The 25,191-nt window shown below is 50.9% G+C and overlaps 5 protein-coding genes across 5 annotated transcripts; all 5 read left to right on the plus strand.

Moving 5' to 3' along the window:
* Positions 1-253: 253 nt before the first annotated feature.
* LOC123186432 (uncharacterized) lies at positions 254-4,088 on the plus strand. The gene is made up of 2 exons (XM_044598201.1): positions 254-969; positions 3,953-4,088. Exon 1 carries the CDS (start codon positions 624-626, stop codon positions 894-896), a length of 273 nt encoding a protein of 90 aa, XP_044454136.1. The 5' UTR covers positions 254-623; the 3' UTR covers positions 897-969; positions 3,953-4,088.
* A 788-nt stretch (positions 4,089-4,876) lies between these two features.
* LOC123186433 (uncharacterized) lies at positions 4,877-5,507 on the plus strand. Its single transcript, XM_044598202.1, has one exon. The coding sequence runs from the start codon at positions 5,094-5,096 to the stop codon at positions 5,364-5,366; it is 273 nt and encodes a 90-aa protein (XP_044454137.1). The 5' UTR covers positions 4,877-5,093; the 3' UTR covers positions 5,367-5,507.
* Positions 5,508-13,019: 7,512 nt separating this feature from the next.
* On the plus strand, positions 13,020-13,528 carry LOC123186434 (uncharacterized). The gene has a single exon (XM_044598203.1). It carries the CDS (start codon positions 13,171-13,173, stop codon positions 13,441-13,443), a length of 273 nt encoding a protein of 90 aa, XP_044454138.1. The 5' UTR covers positions 13,020-13,170; the 3' UTR covers positions 13,444-13,528.
* Positions 13,529-20,699: 7,171 nt separating this feature from the next.
* LOC123186435 (uncharacterized) lies at positions 20,700-21,243 on the plus strand. The gene has a single exon (XM_044598204.1). The coding sequence runs from the start codon at positions 20,856-20,858 to the stop codon at positions 21,120-21,122; it is 267 nt and encodes an 88-aa protein (XP_044454139.1). The 5' UTR covers positions 20,700-20,855; the 3' UTR covers positions 21,123-21,243.
* Positions 21,244-22,537: 1,294 nt separating this feature from the next.
* LOC123186436 (uncharacterized) lies at positions 22,538-22,822 on the plus strand. Its single transcript, XM_044598205.1, has one exon. It carries the CDS (start codon positions 22,550-22,552, stop codon positions 22,820-22,822), a length of 273 nt encoding a protein of 90 aa, XP_044454140.1. The 5' UTR covers positions 22,538-22,549.
* Positions 22,823-25,191: the final 2,369 nt, after the last annotated feature.

Below are 25,191 nucleotides of genomic sequence, written 5' to 3' on the forward strand. Positions count from 1 at the left end.
TTTATTCATGTTCTCTTCCAATTTTACTTGCACACTTAGTTACTACGTGTGCAAAACCACCTCTATGGCTACTACAAAATTGCTTTATATGAAGCAGTAACTTCGACAATTCTCACATTTTTTAGCCTACGAACAATAGTTCTACTGTATTTCCATGGATTCTATTTCTAAGACAACTAATATTAGTACTCGCAAGTCGCAATAACATTTGAATATCTACACACATTACCTATCCGTCATTCATATCTTATCTCTGTCGGCTTGTGCCAATCCCAGACTCTCTCCCAATGGCCAAAACCACCGCTTCCACAGGGAATAAACAAAACGGCACGACAGCGATAGTTGCGGCGTGAAGAAGCAGAGTAGTAGCAGAGTGATGACTCCGGAGGCACCCGGGTTCGTTGAAAAACCAACGTCCGCGTCCACTGTTTTGCTCCGGACCTCCCAGCCCTCCTCGTGTATATAATCTCATCCCAGCCCCGCTCTCCCTCTCATCAACACAAGCATCAATCAGCCTTCATCTCAGTTCATTCACAATCACAAAGTCCACACTCTACACTCGACAACTACTCTTCAGTCATCACCTACTTCGGAGTTTCAGACCAGCAGCACAGAGAGAGATCATGGCGGGCGCAGCTAAGGCGTCTTGGATGGTGGCGATGAGCGTGGGCGCGGTGGAGGCGCTCAAGGACCAGGTCGGCCTCTGCCGCTGGAACTACGCCCTCAAATCCATCCATCGGGCAGCCAAGGCCAGGGCCAACGTCTGCGGCGGCGTCTCGCAGGGCGCCAAGCAGCTTCCAGCCTCTGCTGCGGCGGTGGCGGAGAGGCGGCAAGGGGAGAAGGCCGAGGAAGGGCTGAGGACGGTGATGTACCTCAGCTGCTGGGGTCCCAATTAGAAGCTGCCTACTTGGTAGTACTAGCTAGGCGTCTCTGTGTTTGGTACTATGGCCTGAAACCACGATGCAGAAACTTGTGTAAAACAATAGGCTTTGGGGGGAACCGGCACAACCCTCTAGGGGTGGCCTATCACATATATATATAATGAGGTGGTATACAACGTTACAATATACACATGTAAATACAGTCTAACACCCTCCCTCAATCTTAGCCACTTTCTAATGAATCTAGAAGGGTAAGATTGCGCCTGCAAGTCTCAAACTGTGGCAAAGGGAAAAACATGCTCATCAAACACAACATCCCGAGAGATGTAGACACGATTAGTGGGCACATGAAGACATTTGTATCCTTTATGAAGAGAGCTATAACCAAGAAAAACACACTTCTTGGAACGAAACTCGAGCTTACGCTTGTTATATGGACGGAGATGGGGCCAGCAAGCACACCCAAACACCTTGAGAAAGGTGTAGTCCGGTTGTTCATTAAGGAGAACTTCAATGGGAGTCTTCATATTCAAAACACGAGTGGGAGTACGGTTGATGAGAAAACATGCAGTGGTGAAAGCATCACTCCAAAAACGAAACGGAACAGATGCATGGGCCAAAAGAGTCTGACCAGCTTCAACAATGTGACGATGCTTACGTTCTACTGAACCATTCTGCTGATGTGTATGTGGACATGCTAAACGGTGAGTGATCCCAAGCGACTGAAAGAAGGAGTTGAGGTTGCGATACTCGCCACCCCAGTCCGACTGAACATGAACAATTTTGTGCTTGAGAAGGCGTTCAACATGTTTTTGAAACTGAACAAAAATGTCAAACACATCAGATTTACGTTTGATAAGATAAAGCCAGGTAAAGCGGCTGTAAGCATCAACAAAACTGATATAGTAATTATGACCACTAACAGAAGTCTGAGCAGGACCCCATACATCTGAAAACACAAGTTCTAAAGGATGTTTCACCTCACGACTGGACTCCGAAAAAGGAAGTTGATGACTCTTTCCCTGCTGACAAGCATCACACACTGCTACACCTTTATTACTAGACACACTAGGAAGCTCATGACGACGCAAAACATGCCGGACAATAGGTGTGGCCGGGTGACCAAGACGAGCATGCCACTGTGACGGAGATACCCGAACTCCACTGAAGACGCGAGCGACGCTAGGATGCTCCAGACGATAGAGACCTTGGCAGAGCCGCCCACTAAGAAGAATGTCCCTCGTGCCCCGATCCTTAATAAAAAGATCAAAAGGATGAAATTCACAAAGCACATTATTATCACGAGTGAGTTTAGGAACTGAAAGAAGATTACGTGTCACAGATGGAACTCGAAGAACATTGCGAAGTTGAAGACTCCTATTGGCATGTCTAGTGAGAAGTGATGCTTGACCAATATGAGAGATGTGCATACCTGCTCCATTGGCGGTGTGGATCTTGTCGGAGCCATGGTAGGGTTCACGAGTGTGAAGCTTCCCCATCCCACTGGTCAGGTGCTCTGTCGCCCCAGAGTCCATGTACCAGTGGGGATCAATGGAGTAGGACTGAATGTGTCCCTGTGGCTTCTGCGGCGACGGACGATCAGCCATGGCGACCTGACGAGCAAAGTTGCGTGTATCCTTCCCGTCATTGCCGAGACAAAGAAAACCCCGCTGGAAGCGCTTGTGACACTTCGAGGCCCAGTGCCCATCGCGACCACAAAGCTGGCACACACATGGACCGCCAGCCCCTGGTAGCGTCGCAGTAGGAGGAGGGGCCGAGGCGGGTGGTGGTGACTGCCCCGAAGGAGCCCTGGATGAAGCAGATGAGCGACCACCCTTGGTGGCGGCGTTTGCCGAGAGGGCGCCATTGCCCCTGGATCGGCGCGTCTCGACTCGTTGCTCAGTAAGCAGGAGGCGTGAAAAGACCTCGTGTGCTGGCATGGGCGTGGAGTTGCCCCTCTCATTGATGATCTCGACTAGGGCGTCATACTCCTCATCAAGACCATTGACAATAAACGAGTTGAACTCGGAGTCGGTGAGGGGCTGTCCAATGGAGGCCAGCGTGTCGGCGAGACTCTTGACTTTGTTGTAGAACTCAGTGACGGTGGAGTCAAGCTTCTGACACTCCCCAAGTTGGCGACGGAGCCCAGATACACGAGCCTGCGACTGTGCTGCAAACGAGCGCTCAAGAATAGTCCATGCCTCGTGGGACGTCTTGGCGAAGACAACAAGCCCAGCAACGGCCGGAGAGAGCGACCCCTGGATGGAGGAGAGGTTCGCCTGATCCTGCCCTGTCCAGACACGGTGAGCCGGATTATAGACCGGACCGTGCACGCTGTCAACCAGCGCAGGAGGGCAAGGGAGAGAGCCGTCGACATAGCCAAGCAGATAGTGACTCCCAAGAAGCGGAAGAACCTGCGCGCGCCAGAAGATGTAATTGTCCGACGATAACTTGATGGTGATGAGATGGCCGAAGTGAAACGGCGGCGGCGGCTGCGATCCCATCGAGGAGACTGGCTGAGGTGAGACCACCGTGGAGACAGTCAGAGGGGCAGCCGGCGCGGTGACAGAGGGCGCGATGGCCGCGGTTGACGCCGCGAAGCCTGCCAGCGCGACGTGCTCCGCCACCAGCGGCGCAGTGGCCGAGGGCGCGACAGCCGCGGTTGACGGGGCGGCGGCGGTGTGGGCCACAAGCGCCTGCCCGGGCGAAGTAGCAGCCGGCGGGAGCGCGAAGAGGGAGCCGACGCTCCGTGTCCCGATCGGCGCCTGAAGGGAGGCGGCATCCAGCGGCCTCGAGAGAAGTGCCGCGAGGGAGGCCGGCAGAAAACCGGTGGCGGTGGAGTCGGACGCAGCGGCGGACGTCATAGCAGTCGGGCGACGGCGACGGCGGGCGCGGCGGCTGCGGCGGCTTAGGGTTTTTAGGCGGAAGCGGACGTAACCTAGCGTGATACCATGTAAAACAATAGGCTTTGGGGGGAACCGGCACAACCCTCTAGGGGTGGCCTATCACATATATATATAATGAGGTGGTATACAACGTTACAATATACACATGTAAATACAGTCTAACAACTTGGTACTAGCTGGCTTCCCTTGTAAAAACTAGGATGATGATGATGACAAATTTCTGTTACTTCAGTTCATATTGCTCCCCTTGTCTGTTTGTTTTTTAGTTCCCTCGATGAGGAATATGCATTGTTTGCTTTAATTTGGTTTCACCTTACAGCTATTCCGTTATCTCTGAACCCGGCCTTTGATCGTATGGCATTACAACTTACAAGTACTTCATGTTCCTACTTCCTAGCAAACATGCTGAATTTCTTCAGTCTGCAGCACACATGAAGGTGTTATCTGCAGGTGTTGAAGTGACACATGATAAATTCCCATATCTATATTGAAGGTGCCATCAAGCAATCCATTTAGTTTCTGTTTTGTTCATTGATCTGCCTCCAGTTGCTTGGTTCGTCCACAATAAATAGTTAGCTGATCCTTACCATCTGCAGGCTTTCTGATCAGAGCTAGAGGAAGAGCCAAAAAGGCTGGTCACACGTTTTTCTTTCTAAGTTTCCTAGGGTGATGCAAGCAAATGAACTGGCTTTTCAACAAGAGGAATCCCCACACGTTTCTTTTGAACCATGCTAACCCGTTTCCGTAATAACAGGTCGATAATACAACAGTGTAAGTGTCAGCATAATATCAGTACCATGAGTTTCTTGGAAGTAATCAAGATGTATTTATATCATTAATAATCAAGATGTTTTGCCTGAGGCGCACAGATGGGTGAGTCCGGTGTCTTCTCCATCAGACGTTGACACAAAGTTCACACGGCCCTATCTAATCTTCCTGCGTGCGCGTCACCCCTATCTAATCTTATCTCTCTGCCTTGTTTGGCTGTAACGGACAAAAGCATGGCCCACTTACACTGTACGGGAACGAGAGCGAGAGCTGCGGAGTAAGCAAGCAAAAGTGAGCTCTCCTGGGAGCACCCGCGGCCGCCTGTTTAGCTCTGGCTCTTCTGTGTATACAACCCCGCCCCCCTCCTACTCTTGCTCCCATCAACACAAACCAGCGTCAATTCAGCGAGATAGTCCAAGAGAATCAGCTCTGTTCTTTCAGTACCGCAACTTCCCAAGTCCTCTACTGCCATACAGAAGGATCACAAGTCAGTGTCCACTCTCCAGCAGCGCAGCAAGAACAACAAGGACAAGGAGGGATGGCTGCCCCGGCGAAGGCGTCGTGGCTGGTGGCCATGAGCGTGGGCGCTGTGGAGGCCCTCAAGGACCAGGCGGGGCTTTGCCGCTGGAACTATGCGCTCAGCTCCATCCACCGGGCAGCCAAGGCCAGGGCCAACGTCCGCGGCGGCGTCTCGCAGGGCCCCAAGCAGCTTGCGGCCTCTGCTGCGGCGGTGGCCGAGAGGCGACGGGCAGAGAAGGCCGAGGAGGGGCTGAGGACCATGATGTACCTCAGCTGTTGGGGCCCAAATTAGGAGTACTAGTAGCTTAGTGGTGTTGTGTTCGTCGCAGCTTGTGCTTAGGCGACAACCCCATGATCGATGTAAATACAACACCATGATGATGATGAAAATCTCGGCTATGATGATGTTGAAAATCTCGGCTATGAGTTTATATCACCCTCCTTGTCCATGTGCTTCCATGGCTATTTTCTTCAAGGCCAAAGGTTGATGTTTGTCAAGAGAGGAAGAATGTTCACAGTTACACGGGGAAAGCAACTCAACAAAACGAGGCATGCAGAAAACAGAGGAACTTCAGCTGCCTGTACCGAAGCGATACACCCGGCTGCCCTCCAAAATTTCGCATCTTCTTTGATGGAATTCGAACACCTCCAGTTCGCTGCAACCGGTGGCCGTTAGAGATTATATATTTGTGTACTTTGACTGGATGTGCTTATTGTGGCTCGAGTCGACAGACGAGATGGTGGCGAACATGTTCTGAATTTCGTTGCTCTGCGGTCTTCTCAAGGGGCATGAGATCTAATTAAAGTGAGCCTGATCAGAGTGATTACGTTAATAAGACAGTATTAATAAGTTAACTAAACGTGTTTTTTCTCTGATCAGAGTGGGACACACACGGTCCTCTTTCCAGTTGCAGGCAAGCCGTGTAGAATACGCGTACGATGCTCATATTCAGAATTTGAAATCTTAAGGGTACCCTGTTCGCTGCAACGGTGACTATTAGAGATTATGGTGTCGTGTTCCTGTCCAACTAGGCATTCAAATTGAAACCTTGAGGGTACCCTCCGACCCTCTTTAGTTCAACTAAATGAACTAAATTTTCAGAATTCACTTCATTTTTGAAACATTAAGTTCATTTGGTTGAACTAAGTAGGGTCGGAGGGGACCCGCAACAAATTCTTCTCTAATTGTTTTAATGGGGAACACCATGTATATGTTTTTCATTAGTTGCAAGTACTTTGCGCGAATCGACCTGGCTCACAACAAGTGGAGGGTTCAAGGGATATGGATGACACTGAGGCTAGTCGCCACTAAGGCAGAGTCATTCTTTCTCTAAGAATGTGATTTTTTATTGGAGCGAGCGTGGTGACATAGTGAAGGACATCGCAACCCCTTTTCAGTTTCTATACTGAATGACCGTCTATTTCCATAGAAGCAAAAGAAAATTTAACTTTCTAACGAGGAGTACTTACGAGCACACACACAAGTTCCTTTCAAGCCATTAAGCAGATCAATAATATCATAATTATTAATGTTGACATAAACAATTGTGCTGCAGAAATCTACTGAGATATTTGTTAGGCGTCTCTGTGGCTAATAATAAAGGACGGAAGTTTTCATAGTTCTTCATAAGTCATCCTTTTATATCCGTTGATTTTGTGTTATCCATAAAGATTGACGGTTGAGATTTAAAGTAAATATCTTTTCTTGGTGTTGGTGGACTCTTACTTGATCGGATCGTTTCTTTGTATATTATATTATGTGGCCCATGTACCACCCGTCAAAAAGAAAACGTCGCATGTGTCCTGGCTCGAATGGGTATAGGGGTCCACCTATACTAATCAATAAACCGTACCTCAAGCAAACATTAGTGTAGTAGACAGTTGGAAAGTCGTCGTGCTAAGACCCCATATGACCAGCGCACCAGAGCAGCCGATGAAGAGAAGTGTAGATCGAAAGGATCCAACCTGCAGACACAGAGACGTAGACGAACAAAGATAGGATCCAGGCGGATCCATCGAAGACAAACGCTGACCAGATCCCATGAGATCCGCTGGAAACACACGTCCACACGCCCTCCGACGATAGTTGAAGCATCAACGGGATGTGGGCTAGATGGGGAGAACCTTATTCCATCTACAAGAAGCCGCTGCCGCCCCATCTTCTTGAGCATGACACAAACCCTAACAAAACTTCGAAAAGCATGAAAAAACGAAGCCCGTATCCACCGTGCCTCCAAGGACCATAGTAGACGAGGCGACCGACCGCAGCGCCAGCGAGAGGCAGGGAAACCCTAGATGGGAGTTCGCACGAGAGCAAGAGCGAAGAAAAAAGTTGTACAATTAACATTTCTTGACTTTACATGACGCCGGTGGTTAGACCTTTTTATTAATTTGCATGGGCATGTATTGTATATTTTTTTGTATATTTTAATAAATATATATTTTGCTCCATCAGTTGTCAAAGTATAAAACTACAATGTGAGAAATTTTTGGTCTCCCAAGTGTCAAACGTCTAGATTTGCATCTCCACACATTTATAGTTGTCTTACCATCAAGTTGATGCGATGATTTTGAATATACTGAATTCATATTATTCCTTAGGGGGGGGGGGGGGGGTGATTCTCCAAGTATTGTCAAATCTTAAATTTGGCTCCAAACATAAAAAAAATCTTTGTCAACCAAGTGTCAAAAACATCTAGATTTGGTATTTTTGCCCCATTGAAAGTGGTTTTGCATACATGGTAGCATAATCACCACCGTGTTTTTTTACAAAGCATGGGAAAGATGTGAAAATAGGGCAGCCCCAGTGCATGTAGCTCCCGCTTGCGCAGGGTCTGGGGAAGGGTCCGACCACTTTGGGTCTATTGTACGCAGCCTTTCCCTACATTTCTGCAAGAGGCTGTTTCCAGGACTTGAACCCGTGACCTCATGGTCACAAAAGATGTGAAAATAGAACAATAAAAATTTCAGACAATTGCTGAACAATATATGTTTATTTTAGGATTTTTTTTGTCTATACAAGAAAACATGGAAATGAAGAGGTACGGAAAAAATTGGTCAAAATGAATGAATTTGCGAACAATCTTCTATATTTCAAAATGTATTAAAACTAAGAGAATTTTACCTTTGAAGAATTAAAATTTAGCAAATTAAATCTTTTGAATTTTATCAGATTACATGGTTTCCTGAATATTTATGATAACTATCCAATTTTAACCTTCCGAAATTTTACCTGATTTTTTTATGTTTTTCTAAAATGTATTTTTCATTTCCCCATTATATTCATGTTCTGCCAATTTTATTTGCACACTTAGTTACCACATGTGCAAAACCACATCTATGGCAACTACAAAAATTGCTTTCTATGAAGCAGTAACTTCGACAATTCTCACATTTTTTAGCCTACAAACAATAGTTCTATAGTATTTCCATGGATGCTATTTCTAAGACAACTAATGTTAGTACACGCAAGTCGCAATAACATTTGAATCTGCTTACTGAATATTTACACGCATCACCTATACTCATTCATATCTTATATCCGCCGGCTCGTGCCAATCCCAGACTCTCTCACAATGGCCAAAACCACCACTTCCACGGGGAACAAAACGACACAACAACGATAGTTGCAGCGCGAAGAAGCAGAGTAGTAGCAGAGTGATGACTCCGGGAGCACCCGGTTTCATGGGAAAACCAACGTCCGCGACCACTGTTTTGGTCCGGACCTCCCAGCCCCCTTCCAGTATATAACCTCGTCCCAGCCCGGCTCTCCCTCTCATCAACGCAAGCATCAACCAGCCTTCATCCCACTTCATTCACAACCAGAAATTCCGCACTCTACACACGACAACGAGCTACTCTACCTCTCTTCACCCATCAGCTAGTACTTCAGAATTTCAGACCACCAGCACACGGAGAGATCATGGCCGGTGCGGCTAAGGCGTCTTGGATGGTGGCGATGAGCATCGGTGCCGTGGAGGCCCTCAAGGACCAGGCCGGACTCTGCCACTGGAACTATGCACTAAGAGCAACTTCAATGGGGCGACCCATTTCGTCCGCCCGCGTCCGTTTGGATCGGCGCGGACAAAAGCGACGGTCCAAAGCGCCGACCCAAACGGACGTGCGTCCATTTTTCGTCCGCGGGCGACCCATTTCCGGCTTAATTTTGAGCCGGATTTGCGTCGGTGCAGACACGAGATGGACACGCGCGCCTACTCCTCTCCCTGAGCCTGCCCCCGCCGGTCAGTGGCAACCACCACCATTTCCCCCTATTATCCCCCAAAACACTCCCGCCCGCGAGCGCTCCCGTCCCCCAACCAGCCATGGAGGACGCCATCGACCTCGACCTCGACGCCGCCGCCGGCCTCGCCTCCCTCGCCTCGTCCGACGCCGTCACCCCCTCCAGCAAAGGCAAGCCTTGTGCCCCGCGCAAGACCGCCACCGCGACCAAGACGAAGAAGGCGCTGACGCCCGAACAGCGGGCAGGGAGTCGGCCAAGAGGAAGGGCCGGAGGCACGCCGCGGACGCGAGGGATAAGGCCGCCGTGCAGGCCGCCGCCGTCGCCACCGCGCAACAGGAGTTGACCAACGCCCGCGTCACGGCGGCAACGAGGGAGGCGCTCTACATGCTAGAGGTAAACCCTAGCCAGCACAGCCTCGTCCAAGCCGTGGTCGCCGCGGCCAGCACTGGCTCGTCGGCGTTTCCTCGGATGGTGCTGCCCGACTCACCCCGCACGTCGGCTTGCAACCCGGTCCCCGGCTTCCACGTCTACCCGCAGGCCTCTCGCCTCTTCGGGGAGTGCTCGCCCGACGTGAGCGTGGTCACGCCTTCCACGCCCGCGCCCGCGCCCATCGACCTCAACGCCACCCCGATGGTCGGTGGCTCGTCATCCGGCGACACGAGGAAATGCGCGCGGAAGACGCCGGCCGATGGGCTCTCGGACGCCCGTAACCTGTTCGAGGAAATGTCGTCCGCCGTCGACGAGGACTACATGCAAAACCTCAACTTCGAGGGTGGTGCGCCGGGCGCTGGCTACTATCCCGACGAGACACAAAGCCAGGACGGCCGCGGGGCGTTCACGCCGGCCGCTGGCTATGATCCCGATCAGGCGGCCTTCATGCATGATCAGGTCGGCATCGACCTGGACGGCTTCCCCCTCGACCACGAGTTCCCGAACGACTACGGGCTAGAGGAAGAGGACGAGTGCGACATCGAAGTGGAGCCTTTGTTCGAGGACGAGGTCGCCAACTAAGTCGCCGGTCCTAAGCCGAAGCGCAAGAGCAAGCGCACGAAGGCGTACACAGCTACCGAGGACAAGCTTCTTTGCAAGTGTTGGCGAGACATTGGACAAGACCCAAAGACGGGCGCCGAGCAAAAGCATTCCACCTTTTTGACTCGTGTGCACCGAGAGTTTCATGAGCGCAAGAAGTTTCCGCCTTACCAATTTGTGAGCACGCGCGGGTGGGTCTCCATTCCCAAGCGATGGAGGGTGATCCAACAAGAGTGCAACAAGTTTTGTGCCACCCTTGAGAGCGTTAAGGCCCGCCCCGTGAGCGACATCAGCATGCAAGACATGGTATGGTAGCAAGTAAGCCGCCCTCTTTTGTGTCATCATGATCATCCTTTTACGTCTTCATTTGCTATCACTTGCCCATATGCTTGCATGGAAACATTTTATAGGCATTTCAAACTTTGGAGGCATTCAAGGTTCAACACAATGACAAGTGCTTCAACCTCTCCCATTGCTATCGGGTCATCAAGGACGAAGAGAAGTTCAAGGCGCGATATGCCGCACTCAAGGCACGTGGGGGGAAGAAAGCCATGAAGGATGTTGGGAAGGGCGAGCCGGCACGGCCGTGGGGGAAGACCAACTTCAAGAAGGAGGACAAGCGAGATGCGGCCACCAACGCCTTGATCGCAAGCGTGGACGGCATGACGAATAAGAAGGACTCAAGAGAGGAGGAGCGCTGGCGTTTCAAGGCGGAGCAAATGGATGCTTTTATGGAGATCCAAAGGAGGAGGCTTGATCTTGACGCCGAGAAGCAAGCCAAGATGTTCGAGCTCGAGGCGGAGAAGCAAGCCAAGATGCTAGAGATCGAGGCCGCCAACGCTAAGACCAAGGCGAAAGAAGTGGCTCTTGCGAGCATGATGACCGGGATGGAGATCATGAAGGTGGATCTCAACATCGTGTCGCCAAGGAAGAGGCCGTGGTTCGAGAAGATGTAGGCCGACATGTTCAAGTTCGACGACAAGTGATCTATGGCGGCGAGGGCCATCTTTTTTGTATGCCGGCAGGTGTGCCCGCATGACCACGGGAGCCACGATGGCGTCGTCGAACTCAAGCCCTACCCTTTTTTGTGTGCTGACATGTGTGCCGGCCGGCTGACGAGTGCGCCAGCATGAACTGTGGTGATATTTTTTGTAGCCGGCATTGTATGCCGACGCTGGCATGGTGCCGATATGAGACATGACCGCTGACATGATTGGTCGCGGGCCCTTTTTATTTAGAAATTGAATGCGGGCATGAAATAAGTCGGCACGTTGGGCGCACTGTCGATCCAAATGCAAAACTGGGCGGATGCCGGGCGGGCGACCGATCTAAACAGACAAAAAACGAACAAATGCCTCATCCATTTAGGTCAGCCCATTGGAGTTGCTCTCAGGTCGATCCACTGGACCGCCAAGGCCAGGGCCAACGTCCGCGGGGGCGTCTCGCAAGGCGCCAAGCAGCTTCTGGCCTCTGCTGCGGAGAAGGCCGATGAGGGGCTGAGGACAGTGATGTAGCTCAACTGCTAGGGTCCCAATTAGCAGTTGTTTACTTGGTACTACTAGCTAGGGGTGTGTGTGTTTGGTTCTGTGGCCTCAAACCACGATGTAGAAACTTGGTACTAACTGGCTTCCCATGGAATCCCCCACTGTAAAAATCAGGATGATGATGATGACAATTTTTTGTTACTTCAGTTCATATTGCTCCCCTTGTCTGTTTGTTTTTTTGTTATCTCGATGAGGAATATGCATTGATGCTTTAATTTGGTTTCGGCTTACAGCTATTCCGTTATCTGTGAACCCGGCCTTTTGGTCGTATGGCATTACAACATACAAGTACTTCATGTTTGTCGATCTGCCGAGTGACGAGTTCATAGCAAACCTGCTGAATTTCTTCAGTCTGCAGGTGTTGAAGTGACACACATGGTAAATTCCCATATCTGTACTTAAGGTGTCATCAAGCAGTCCATTTTGTTTCAGTTTTGCTCATTGACCTACCTTCAGTTGCTTGGTTCGTCCACAATTAATAGTTAACTAACTAACCCTGATCATCTGCAGGTTTCTGATCAGAGCAGCTATAGGAAGACCCAAAAAGTCAGGTCACACGTTTTCCTTTATAAGTTTCATAGGGTCATGCAAGCAAATGAATTGGCTTTTCAACAAGAGGAATCCCCACACGTTTCCAATACCACAAGTTTTTCTTTTCAACCAGGCTAATCCCTCTCCATTAATAGCATGACGATAATACAACAGTGTCAGTATCAACATAGTATCCACCCGCAAAAAAAAGTATCAGCATAGTATTAATACCACGAGTTTCTTGGAAATAATCAAGATGTATTTATATTATTAATAATCAAAATATTTTGCCAAAGGCGCACACATGGATGAGTCCGGTGTCTCCTCCATCCGACTATGACACGAAGCTCACACGGCCCCTGGTATGGCGGAAACCGTATCTTCCAGCATATGCTCTCTGGCTTGTCTGGTTGTAACGGACAAAACTATGGCCCACTGTACAGGAACGAGAGCGAGAGCTGCGGCGCAAGCAAGCAAAAGGGGGCTCTCTTGAAAGCTGAAAGCACCCGGTATCTTGGAAAACCAGCGCCCGCAGCCGTCTGTTTTGCTCCGGCCCTCCGGTATATAACCACGTCTCTCTCCCACTCTTTTTCCCATCAACACAAACAAGCATCAATCCAGTGAGACAGTTCAAGAAAATAAGCTATGTTCTTTGCACCGCAACTTCGCAAGTCCACTACTACGATACAGAAGGATCACAAGTCAGTCTCCACTATCCAGCAGCACAGCAAGAACAAGGTGGAGGAGAAGAGATGGCTGCTCCGGCGAAGGCATCGTGGATGGTGGCCACGAGCGTGGGCACCGTGGAGGCCCTCAAGGACCAAGCTGGGCTCTGCCGCTGGAACTATGCGCTCAGCTCCATCCACCGGGCAGCCAAGGCCAGGACCAACGTCTGCGGAGGCGCCTCGCAGGGCACCAAGCAGCTTTCGGCTTCCGCGGCGGCCGTGGCGGAGAGGCGGCGAGTGGAGAAGGCCGATGAGGGGCTGAGGACAGTCATGTACCTCAGCTGTTGGGGGCCAAATTAGGAGTACTAGTAGCTAGCTAGGGCCTAGAGATGCTTGTGTTCGTTGCAGCAAGAGTAACCTAGCAAGCAGACATGGCCTGAGGGCATCTCCAGCCCCACCCCCAACAGGGCCTCCTCAGACGATTTTGCCGCGCCGGCGCCAAAAAAAGGCCCCAGTCGCGCTCCCAGAAGGCCGTTTTTTGCCGGCTCAGGCCAAAACTAGTGCCGGCGGACCCAGGCCGAACCCGGCGCCCTGGGGGGCGCTTGGGGAGCCGGCGCAAGCGAAAAAGGCGCGTGGGCCCGCCCTGGAAGCGACCCGAGGGCATTTTCCCGCCGTTTGTTTACGCTTTTCCCTCGCATCTCTCCCGTTCGCTCGCCTTCCTCCCGCCATTCTCCCCCTTTCTTCCGCCAAACCCCCTCCCACTCGCCTTCCAGTCGCCGCCATGCCGCCGAAGAAGTACACCATGCCGCGCGCGACGGCAAACGCGACTAGCGCCGTGATCCAGCCGAAGCAGAGGAAGCCGAGGGCGCCGCCATCGAAGCCGCCGGGCATGTCGAACGCGGAGTGGAGGGTGGAAGTCCAGCGGCGCGAAGCAGTCACCGCCGACAGGCGGAACAGAGCCATCGCCAAGAAGGCCCGCGACAACGCGACGCGCTTGGCGGCGTCTTCCTCATCGGTTGACCAGGCGGGGATGAATCCACCCGTCGTCAACCACACCCAGTACGCGCCCTGGGGACAGCAAGGCGCCGGATCTCCATGGGGTTCATCGTCGCCCGGCTACGCCGACGGCGACGCGCACGGTGGGTTCAACCCGAACGTGACCTTTCCTCATGGCCACCCCGCTGCGCGCACGCCCTCGCCCGCCTTCGTCGGCATGCAGTACCCTCCATACAACTACTCGCCGCCCGCCTCCTACGCGTCCACGCCAACACCCCATCTCTACCGTGGACCTCTGCCCTTCTCGCACCTCGGCGACGCCGACGACACGGGGGCCGACATGGATGACATCATCGCGACAGGATCGACCGCGGTCGCCGCCTCTCCCGGGTTCGCCACCCAGGATGAGGTAGTGGATCTCAGTGGCGACATGGAGGCCGAGCTCGGCTACGTCTACGGCGAGGACGCGCAGGAACCCGAGGAGGAGGAGGAGGAGGAGGAGGAGGAGGATGAGCCGGCTCCTGTTCCGGCGAAGGGGCTCCAGAAGAAGAAGCGGGCGGCCAGGTCAGGCGAACCGCGCATCAAGTGAACGTCCAAGGAGGAGGAATGCCTCGCCGAAGCATGGAAAGTCGTCTGCCTCGACCCGACCACCGGCACGAACCAGAGCTTGGAGACGTACTGGGACCGCATCAAGGCCGAGTTCGACGAACGGAAGCTCGTCGACCCCTACTTCAAAGGCGTCTACATGCAGCGCGGCTCCAAGGCGATGGCGGACCATTGGGGCCGTGTCCAGTTGGCGTGCAACAAATGGCATGGAATCGTGGAGGAGGTCGCGGCTCGCCCGGAGAGCGGCGCCAGCGTCGAGGATCAGCTGCTGCGTATGTTCGCCATGTATCGGGGCGACAACCAAGACGCCGACTTCAAGCACCTCCACGTCTACAAGCGCATTGACAAGTGCGAGAAGTGGGCGGAAGTCCGGCGTGCCCTCGACAAGGCCAAGGAGACATACAAGCCGGACGCGCCGACTCCGGGCGCGTCAGAGGGGCGGCCGGATGACCACAAGTTGGCGAAGAAGGGGAAAAACGCCGACGCGGCAACCGCGCGAGTGCAGGAGTCCATCGAGCATTGCCTCGCCGATGCGAAGGCCCGGGCCGTCCTGCGCAAAGAGAAGACCGAGGCGCGGTGGTCGTCGCTGATGAAGAACAACGCCATCAAACTCGACCTGCTCCGAACGAACGTCACCGCGAAGAAGAGGAACACCGACATGGCTTTTCTGATGAGCGGGGCGGACATGCTCCAGAGCAACGACGAGAAGCTCAAGGCGTGGTACCTGGTGCAGCGCGGCCTCATCCTGAACGAGCTGCCGACGGCAACGCCGACGACGCCGACGACGCCCACGACGCCCACGACCACCCGGATGCCAAGCCCAAACGACGCCTCTACGTCGCCGCCCAGCAGTGCCGAAGCCGCGCCGACACAGCCCAGCACCGAAGCAGCTCGGCACCACCGAGCCCGTGCACGCCGACTCCGCCAACGCCTGGAGCCGACCCCGCCGAGTGATGGATCATTGCGCACGCGAACTCTGTTTTTTGTAACGCCAGACTACGTCCGATCACCGGATTTACGGCGTCTTTTGTGAGCGGGAACGACCAAGTTTAAAATTCCTGCATTCTGGGGCCGGCGCGTGGGGGCGTGACTGGACGCTAGGTCGTCCCCAGGGGCCGAACTAGCGCCGGCACGCCCCCAAGCCGCTCTATTTAGGCGTCCTGGGGGGCCGAACGGCTGGAGATGCCCTGAGAGTTGAGAGTTGAGAGTTGACTGGTTGTCCCCTGTTCAATTGTAAAGATACCACGATGATGATGATGATGAAAATTTCGCCTACGAGTTTATATCACTGTCCTTGTTCATGTGCATCTTTGACTATTTGTCTTGAGAGGAAGAATGTTCAGAGTTACTCGGGGAGAGCAACTCAGGGGAGCAAGGTGAGAAGCATACAGAAAACGGAGCGACTTCAGCCGACTGTACAATACACCCGGCTGCCCTCCAAAATCTTCGCCTTCTCTGATCAACTCGAACACCTCCAGGTCGCTGAAACGGTGGCTATTCATGATTATGGCGTCGCGTTCTGTCCAACAAATTCATCTCTAATTGTTTTGATTCGGAACAACATGTATATGCTTTGCGTTGGTTGCAAGTACTTTCTATTGAGCGAGTCGACCCGGCTCACAGCAAGTGGAGGGTTCAAGGGATAGGGATGGCACTGAGGCCAGTCGCCACTAAGGCAAAGTTGTTCATTCTCTAAATATGTGCTTTTTTATTAGAGCGGGCGCGATGACATAGTGAAGCACATCACAACGCTTTTCCAGTTTCTACTGAACGACCATCTATTTTGATTTTGACGCAGGTCCATGGAAGCAAAAGAAAAAAAATGACTTTCTAACAAGAAGTACGAATACACATAATTCCCTCTCAAGCAACTAAGGAGATCCATAATGTCATAATGGTTACTATTCCCATAAACAATTGTGCTCCCCAAATCTCTGTTGAGATATTTGCTAGGCACCTACATATAAAACTCTTATCAAGATACTTGAAGATACTAATAAAATAACACGTAACACCACAATGCATCTAAGTGGCACACAAATTAATTTATATATGAACGTTATTTTTCATTTTCTCAGATCTATATGGAATTTAAATTGCTTAAATATCCTAAACATATATTAAAAATAACATAAGGTTGTTACAATTATAGTAATTTTAGTGGAAAATGTTGAAATGTAAAATAGTTATTTTTAAGTTACTAGTTGTGATTTATGTTGTTAGGTATAATACGAAAAATAATTGAATTTGTGTATTAACGTCGTATCAATAAAAAAACTATTTATGTATAATTAATATTATATGTAAATAAGTATAAAAATTTAATATAAATGGATATCAATCATAGCTATAAATTTTCTAACTAGTTAATCAATAAGAATCTAACACTATCATATACATTTTTATTGTGTTTTTATATGTATTTCTTATAATGTCTACTTATGGCATCGATGTTGTTTCTCCATATATTTTTTTCTTAATTTTTCCTTTATACATTTTTCAAAGGGTCACCAGTTCGACTAACCACAAATTAGAAGGTTTCTAATCACAAAAAATAGTCCTATTAATACATGAATAATATTTGGGAAATACAAAACTTTCATAACAAACTCGTCAAAATAGAAATTTGTTTTTATATTTGGACTTTCAAAACAAAATATTACTTATAGAAAAATAGAAAAATACATACTATGTTATAATTATTTTCAATCATAAATTTTATATTTGTGTATCTCACAAAAAGAAATCGAATGAGTATCAAAATTGTTCGCGTAGAATATGCATGTTACTTCCATATATTTCACCAATTTTTTTTATAGTTCACAAAACATGATAATGTTGCTCACAAGGCTTTTCATGATTTTTTCTTAAGAAATACTTGTTTTGATTGATCAAAAATATGTTCATGGATCTTAAAATTTTGTTTCATAATTCACAGAAAAATTTCTTTTGTTCATAAAGCAAATAACACAATGAACAGTTCCTACGCTACATACATTTAAGAAATAATGAACATTTATGTGGATATTTTCAAGAGAAAAACAATGATTTTTTGTATTGAACTGTTGTTTTGTTGTAGAGAATAAATTCATAACATGGAGTCAAATAATTTATATTAACTAAAACATTAAATAAAACAAACTACAAGGAGGCGCTGCCCTAGGCGTCCTCGTCGTCGTTGGGGCCGGTGAGCGTCGGGGCCGGGCTAGCCCAAGGAAACGTCGTCGACCAGGCTCTAGCAACATTGTCCGCCGTGGTACCGCCGCCGACTGGGTTGGCCCACCGCAGGCAAGGCGCTCCTTCTCCACGTCGCGCTCTACCTGCTAGAAGTACTCGCCCTCACGACGCTCCTCAGACAGCCTTTGCTGCTGCCATTGGTCAAGGTAGGCCTGCTCCTGCGCCGGCGTCGCCCCCAACCAGACCGGTGGCGCGCTGACCCACTCGCATACCACTCCAATCCATGAGTAGTGCTCGATGGGGTCGGTACCGGCTCGGCCTTGACGGGGACGGCGCCCTCAATGGCGGCACGACGCAGTCGCCGGCCACGGAGAGCGCCATGGCCTTCATCATGCGCGCCTGGTACGCCTCAGCCTCCTCCTACTCCTTGCTGCGCTCCTCCTCCTCGCTTTCACGGAGGACTGCTGCCAGCGCTGCCTGGTAGGCGGCCTCCGCTTCCTGGTCCTCATCATGCATGACGAGGGGCGGCAGCGGGATATACCGCACATTGTGGACGCCGCGCCTCTTGGCCTCCTCATGCTCGAACGCGAACCACTGCTCCCAAGGGGGAGAGTCGAGTGCATAGGCGGGATCGCGACGCTGCTCCGGCGTCAGCAACTGCCACCGGCGCCGCACCTCCTCCGCGTGCGCACGCGCCGACCGCGGCGCTGCCGACACTGGGATCCTCTTCAGATCCAAGTGTCAGTCGTGTGGCAGCGTCATGCCGGGATATGGGAAGGGGACGCGGTGCTCCCAGTGCCACCTTGCCTGGTGCACTGGGACGTTGAGACGCTCCCGAGGTCGGTTTGAAGACGTCATCGGAGGCGGGGGGAGGCGGGGGAGAGGGGCAGCGGAGGCCTTGCCCTTGTCCTTGTCAGAGAAGAAGCCCATGGCGGTGGCTAGGGTTTGTCGCCGACGGGGGAGCACAGTGGGTGGTGAGATGGGGATAGAGGCGTCTGGAAGCGGATGAGGACAGCCCCCCACCTCATGCTCGGATTAAAAAAAGGCTGACCGCCGTCGCTGACGCGTGGACCCGCGGTGGGCAGTCGTCATTAATAAAGACGACCGCGGTAGTTCGGCGGCCGCCGGGTGGGGACATGGCGGACACCGAGATGACGTGTGGAGTGTCCGCTTCGCGTCCGCGCTGACGCATTTCAGCCCTAAATTTGAGCCGTAAATTTGGGCCGCAAATGGGTCTATGTGAACACGAAGCGGACACATTTTAAAAATGAGTCGGCGTGTTGGGCCAGCATTTTTGTCCATGGTGGCCCAAACGAATGGTGACAGACGAAATAGATGCGCTGGAGCTGCTCTTACACACCGAGGGAAAAAAGCTATATATAAAGGGTGACGCTAGGCGCCGGTGCACCGGCCCAAACGGTTCGGCCGGTCCAACCCTAACCACCCGATCCAGCGAGCAACCGTCCGATCTGTGCGTTGACTTCTCCCTCTCCTTCTTCCTCTCCGCGCGCAGCGCGAGCGCGGCTCCCTGTCGCCTGGCTGTCCCCCTGGCCCGTCGGCCGCTACCCCCTCACCTGCAACCCCTCTCCCCGCCGCTCCCGTGCCGCTGGATGCTGCACTCACCGCCGGCCGCCGCCGTCCAGATCCACGCATGCAACAAAACTTCGCCCGTGGGTTGCAGCTCCCCTCGTTGGCGATGGATGCGGCTCCGGCAACACCAGACGCCGGTTGCAGCTCTGCTGGATGCAGCTCTTGTTGCTGCCGGTTGCAGCTCGACGTCTGCCGTTGCTGCTGGGATGTGGCTCCCATGGCCGCCTGTTGCAGCTTTCTATTGCACGGTCGTAGCAAATGGAGAAAACGGTTGCAGCAAAAAATTCTGACACCGTCGTCGCCATTTGTAGCTCGTCGTTGCATGTAGCAGCCATTGCGTTCTAGAAAAAGAATGGATGAAGCAAAAAGCTCCAACGATAGTAGCAAAATCCTACTACGGTTGCAGCAAATCGTCGTTGTCATCGTCGCGAGGTCGCAGCTCCACCTAATGGATGTAGCAAAAAACTTCGCCGGTAGTAGCAAAATCCAACCACTGTTGCAACTTTCCTTTATTGTGCAGTGCCATTGAAGCTTTATGTGTCTATGGTTGAAGCTTTTTTCAACAGCTGTTGAAGCTTTCCTAGGTGACGGTAGCAACACTTTATGCGGGTTAGATCCAAGCATGGCTGCAGGCAGCCATGGCGGCCGGCGAAGGGAGCTCCTGGCCGCCGGTGATGGAGCTTGTGGTGGCCCATCGCAGCCCACGAGGAGGGAGGAGGAGATGTGCGCTTGTGAAGGCTTTATCTAGGAGATGGACATGGCCATGGCAGCAGGCAGCCATAGCGGCCGGCGAGGGAGCGCCTGGCCGTCGATGATGAAGATCGTGGTGGCCCAGTCGCAGCCCAGGAGAGGGAAGAGGGGGAGGGATGCGCACGCGTAAGGTTGAAGGTAGGGGATAGAGACGCATAGGAAGAAGGCGGGGGGCGCGGGGCCACTGCGTATGCGTGTTTGCCAGCGTGCGTGCGAACCGGCCGAAAGTTCGGCACCGCGCCCAATCGTTTCCCATATATAAAAGGAAAATGAAGTATCTCATATATGCGGATTTGGTCTGGTCCCATCCCAGTGGACAAAACCAGCCGCTCTGCCGCAAAAAAAACAAGACCGGCCGGGCGTCGACAGCGAACGGTGCGGCGCAAGCAAGCAAGCAAAGGTGCAGTGGGTCCAAAAGCACCCGGTTTCCTGGAAAACCAGCACCGGCAGTCGCTTGTTTTGCTTCGTCTCGCCCGTATATAACCCCGTCCGACTCCCACTCTTCCTACCATCAACACAAACAGGCATCAACTCACTGAGACAGTTCAACAAAATCAAACTAGCTCTGTTCAACTTCGCAAGTCCACACAAGGATCACAAGTCAGTCTCCACTCTCCAGCAGTGCAGCAAGAACAAGAAGCGCAGGAGAATCAATGGCTGGTCCGGCGAAGGCGTCGTGGATGGTGGCCATGAGCGTGGGCGCCGTGGAGGCGCTCAAGGATCAGGCCGGGCTCTGCCGCTGGAACTATGCCCTCAGGTCCATCCACCGGGCTGCCAAGGCCAACGTCCGTGGGGGCGCCTCGCAGGGCACCAAGCAGCTTCCGGCCTCCGCGGTGGCTGTGGCGGAGAGGCGGCGAGCGGAGAAGGCCGAGGAGGGGCTGAGGACCGTCATGTACCTCAGCTGCTGGGGCCCAAATTAGGAGTACTAGTAGCTTAGGGATGTTGTGTTCGTTGCAGGTTGTGCTTATGCACAACCCCATGATCGATTTGTAAATACAGCAAGATGATGATGATGAAAATTTCGGCTATGAATTTATCTCACCCTCTTTGTCCATGTGCATCCATGACTAATTTTTGAAAGGCAAAAGCTTGATGCTTGTCAAAAGAGGAACAATGTTCAGAGTTACAGTGGGGAGAGCAACAGAGCAAAATGAGGCATAAAGAAAACAGAGCTCAGCTGCCTGTACCGAACAACCAAACTCTGAAGAAAGGGTAGAAGAGAACAGAGGAGTTGGATCTCAGCGATACACCCGGCTGCCCTCCAAGATTTCACATCTTCTTTGGTCAAATTCGAACACCTCCAGGTCGCTGCAAGCGGTGGCCGTTAGAGATTATAGCTTTGTGTACTTTGATGGAGTCGACCTGCTGCATGTGACGAGATTGTGGCGAACATGTTCTGAATTTCTTTGCTCTGCAGTCTGCTCAAGGGACACGAGATCTAATTAAAGTGAGCCTGATCAGAGTGATGACATTAATAAGACAGTATTAATAAGTTAACTATAAACATGTTGTCGTTTTCTCTGTTCACAGTGAGACAGACACTCCTCTTCCCAGTTGCAGACGCGCCGTGTAGAATATGCGCACGATCATGGTGTCATGGAGAGGATGCATCCTGACCAGTTACTAATTTGACGATTTTCTGAATGATTTTGGGAAGAGGATGGATACAAGTTGAAGAAAATACCTTACTGCTACGCTATTCTAAGAGATACTTCTACTAGATTTAGGAAATTTTTCTTCTTATTCATGCTCTTTTTTTTTGCGCATATTCTTCTTATTCATTCTACACAGAGAAGGGCATATATATAGCCGGATAGCTCAGCGATTATAGAAGTAAACCATATATGAGCTCAATACTAATAGCACTAATAGCCGTTGGATCTCTCCATCAAATGCGCACCATTGGATAACTGAATGTGTCGGCTCACTTCTTTATCTCTGAAGGATAACTGAACCAGTCGTGTTGAGATTCTCTCCTTGCTAGGGCCTGAGCCTGACACATGGCCGGCCGGCCTCATACGAGTCTCCCCGATAGCATGTGTTCCCAAAAATGTTATAGTTAACCTACGTGAGTACGAGTAATCAAGCAGATCGATGTATGGCGGATTATTAACCTCCTCGCGGTGTTTAGGCCCCTGGTATCGTGGAAACCATTTCCTCGAGGCTCCAGCATGCGACAATTCAACAAAATTAGCTCTGTTCAGACGAGCATCAATTCAGTGAGACAGTTCAACAAAATTAGCTCTGTTCTTTCATCACCGCAACTTTGCAAGTCCACCGGTACTAGACACAGCAATCACAAATCAGTTTCCACTCTCTAGCAACGCGGCAAGAACAAGGAGAGGCGATGGCTGGTCCGGCCAAGGCGTCGTGGATGGTGGCCATGAGCGTGGGCGCGGTGGAGGCCCTCAAGGACCAGGCTGGCCTCTGCCGCTGGAACTATGCGCTCAGGTCCATCCACCGAACAGCCAAGGCCAAAGCCAGTGTCCGCGGCGGCGTCTCGCATGGCAAGAAGCAGCTTCCAACCTCTGCGGCCGCCGTGGCGGGGAGGTGGCAAGCAGAGAAGTCTGAAGAGGGGCTGAGGACGGTCATGTACCTCAGTTGCTGGGGGCCAAATTAGTAGCACTGATAGCTAGGGAAGCATGCAGCCATGGCCCGCGACCCTGATCGATTGTAAAGATACCACGACGACGACGATGATGATGATGATGAAAATTTCCGCTACGAGTTTAGAATTTATATCACCCTACTTGTCCGTTCATGTGCTTCAGTGACCTTTTTGAAAGGCCAAAGGACGATCTGTATCAAGAGTGGGAGAAAGTTCAGAGTTACACATAACACATGGAGAGTAACTCAGCAAAGCGAGCCTTTCTACAGAAAATAGAGCACCTTTATATGCCTCTACAAAGCAGCCAAACTCTGAACAAAGGGCAGAACAGTGAAAAACAGAAAAGGAGTTCGACCTCAGCGATACACCCGGCCGCCCTCCAAGATCTCAGATCTTGTCTGATCGATTCGAACACCTCAAGTTCGCTGCAATGGAAGCCGTTACAGATTCTGACGTTATGTTTCTTGCAACATAGGGTGTGACTAGGACACATCTAGATCTGACATAACTATGTCACATCTAAGATGATGTCATCCATGTTTGTTGCCCGTTGACAATTTTCTCTTGCTGTTTCGTTGTTTGTTTATTTTGTTTTTTTATTTGATTGTCCAGCCAGTTTCTCCTTGACACAGATAGCGCAGGCCTTCGCCACTGAGCCGGCTCACTGTACGCACCCAAGTGCGTTGTGTTTGAGCACACAAAGTCATAAAAAATGCAGCGCGTAAAGCATAAGTGTACCCTGCGTGCCACTTTCTTTTGTTATCATCAAACACGACAAATTAAGAAACATACGTGGATGTCTATTGGTTTAGAAACGGATGTAGTCAAGGTGAGAGCTTGTAGTTTAGTCCAGTACGTGTAAAGCTCAAGAGATGACTAGCATTTGTGAACAATTTTTAAAAAAGAAACATTTTTAAAAAATATTTGTATGTTTTTAAACCATGATCATTTTTTCTAACTTGCAGCATTTTTTGAAAAATGTGAACTTAATTTGATATTTTTGACCATTTTTGAGAAACCCAAATAACTTTTGAAAAAACAAAAGTTTTTTCAAATTCCAAATACTTTTTGAAACAGAATAAATGAATAAGAAAAAGAAAATTATAAATTATTTTTTCAATGAAAAAAGTAAAAAAGGAAACGAAATCTGGTGAAGAAAAAAAATGAAAAAAGAATAAACAAGGAAAAATGTGAAGAGAACAAACAAACACACAAGTTGGGAGTCGATGGTCTGCTTGCAACTGGGGGCACCGACAAACATACACACCCCTAGTTGCAACTGAGGACCCTCCACACACAAACACACACACACACACACACACACACACACACTCCAAGTTGCGAGTTGATGATCAACATGCAACTGGAGACCCTCAACAAACACACACACACCCTAGTTACGAGTCAATGGTTGACATGACACTGCGGACCCTCGACAAACACACACACACACACACCCTAGTTGCGAGTCGATGGTCGGCTTGCAACTGGGGCACTGAGAAAAACAAACCCCTACTTGCGAGTCGATGATCGGCTTGCAACTGGGGACCCTCAATAAACACACATACCCCTAGTTGCGAGTCGATGGTCGGCATGCAACTGGGGACCCTCGACAAACACACACTCCCCTAGTAGCAAGTCAATGGTTGACATGCAACTGGGCACACCGACAAACACACATCCCCCTAGTTGCAAGTCGTTGGTCATCTTGCAACTAGAGACCCTCGACAAACACACAAACACCTAGTTGCGAGTCAATGGTCAGGATGCAACTGGGGACCTTCGACAAACACGCCCTCAGGACCCTCGACAAACACACACTCCCCTGGTAGCAAGTCAATGGTTGACATGCAACTGGGCACACCGACAAACACACACTCCCCCTAGTTGCAAATCGTTGGTCATCTTGCAACTAGGGACCCTCGACAAACACACAAACACCTAGTTGTGAGTCAATGGTCAGGATGCAACTGGGGACCTTCGACAAACACACCCCCAGGACCCTCGACACACACACACACACACACTCCAAGTTGCGAGTTGATGGTCAACATGCAACTGGAGACCCTCAACAAACACACACACACCCTAGTTACGAGTCAATGGTTGACATGACACTGCGGACCCTCAACACACACACACACACACACACACCCTAGTTGTGAGTCGATGGTTGGCTTGCAACTGGAGGCACTGAGAAAAACAAACCCCTACTTGCGAGTCGATGATCGGCTTGCAACTGGGGATCCTCAATAAACACACATATCCCTAGTTGCGAGTTGATGGTCGGAATGCAACTGAGACCCTCGACAAACACACACTCCACTAGTAGCAAGTCAATGGTTGACATGCAACTAGGCACACCGACAAACAAACACCCC

Source organism: Triticum aestivum, chromosome 2A (genome assembly GCF_018294505.1).
Source record: "Triticum aestivum cultivar Chinese Spring chromosome 2A, IWGSC CS RefSeq v2.1, whole genome shotgun sequence".
In the NCBI taxonomy this organism is placed as follows: Eukaryota; Viridiplantae; Streptophyta; class Magnoliopsida; order Poales; family Poaceae; genus Triticum; species Triticum aestivum.

Excerpts from the sequence above, each read along its gene's own strand:
- LOC123186435 (XM_044598204.1), top strand. The coding sequence starts at position 20,856 with ATGGCTGGTCCGGCGAAGGCGTCGTGGATGGTGGCCATGAGCGTGGGC.
- LOC123186433 (XM_044598202.1), top strand. The coding sequence starts at position 5,094 with ATGGCTGCCCCGGCGAAGGCGTCGTGGCTGGTGGCCATGAGCGTGGGC.
- LOC123186432 (XM_044598201.1), top strand. The coding sequence starts at position 624 with ATGGCGGGCGCAGCTAAGGCGTCTTGGATGGTGGCGATGAGCGTGGGC.
- LOC123186436 (XM_044598205.1), top strand. The coding sequence starts at position 22,550 with ATGGCTGGTCCGGCCAAGGCGTCGTGGATGGTGGCCATGAGCGTGGGC.
- LOC123186434 (XM_044598203.1), top strand. The coding sequence starts at position 13,171 with ATGGCTGCTCCGGCGAAGGCATCGTGGATGGTGGCCACGAGCGTGGGC.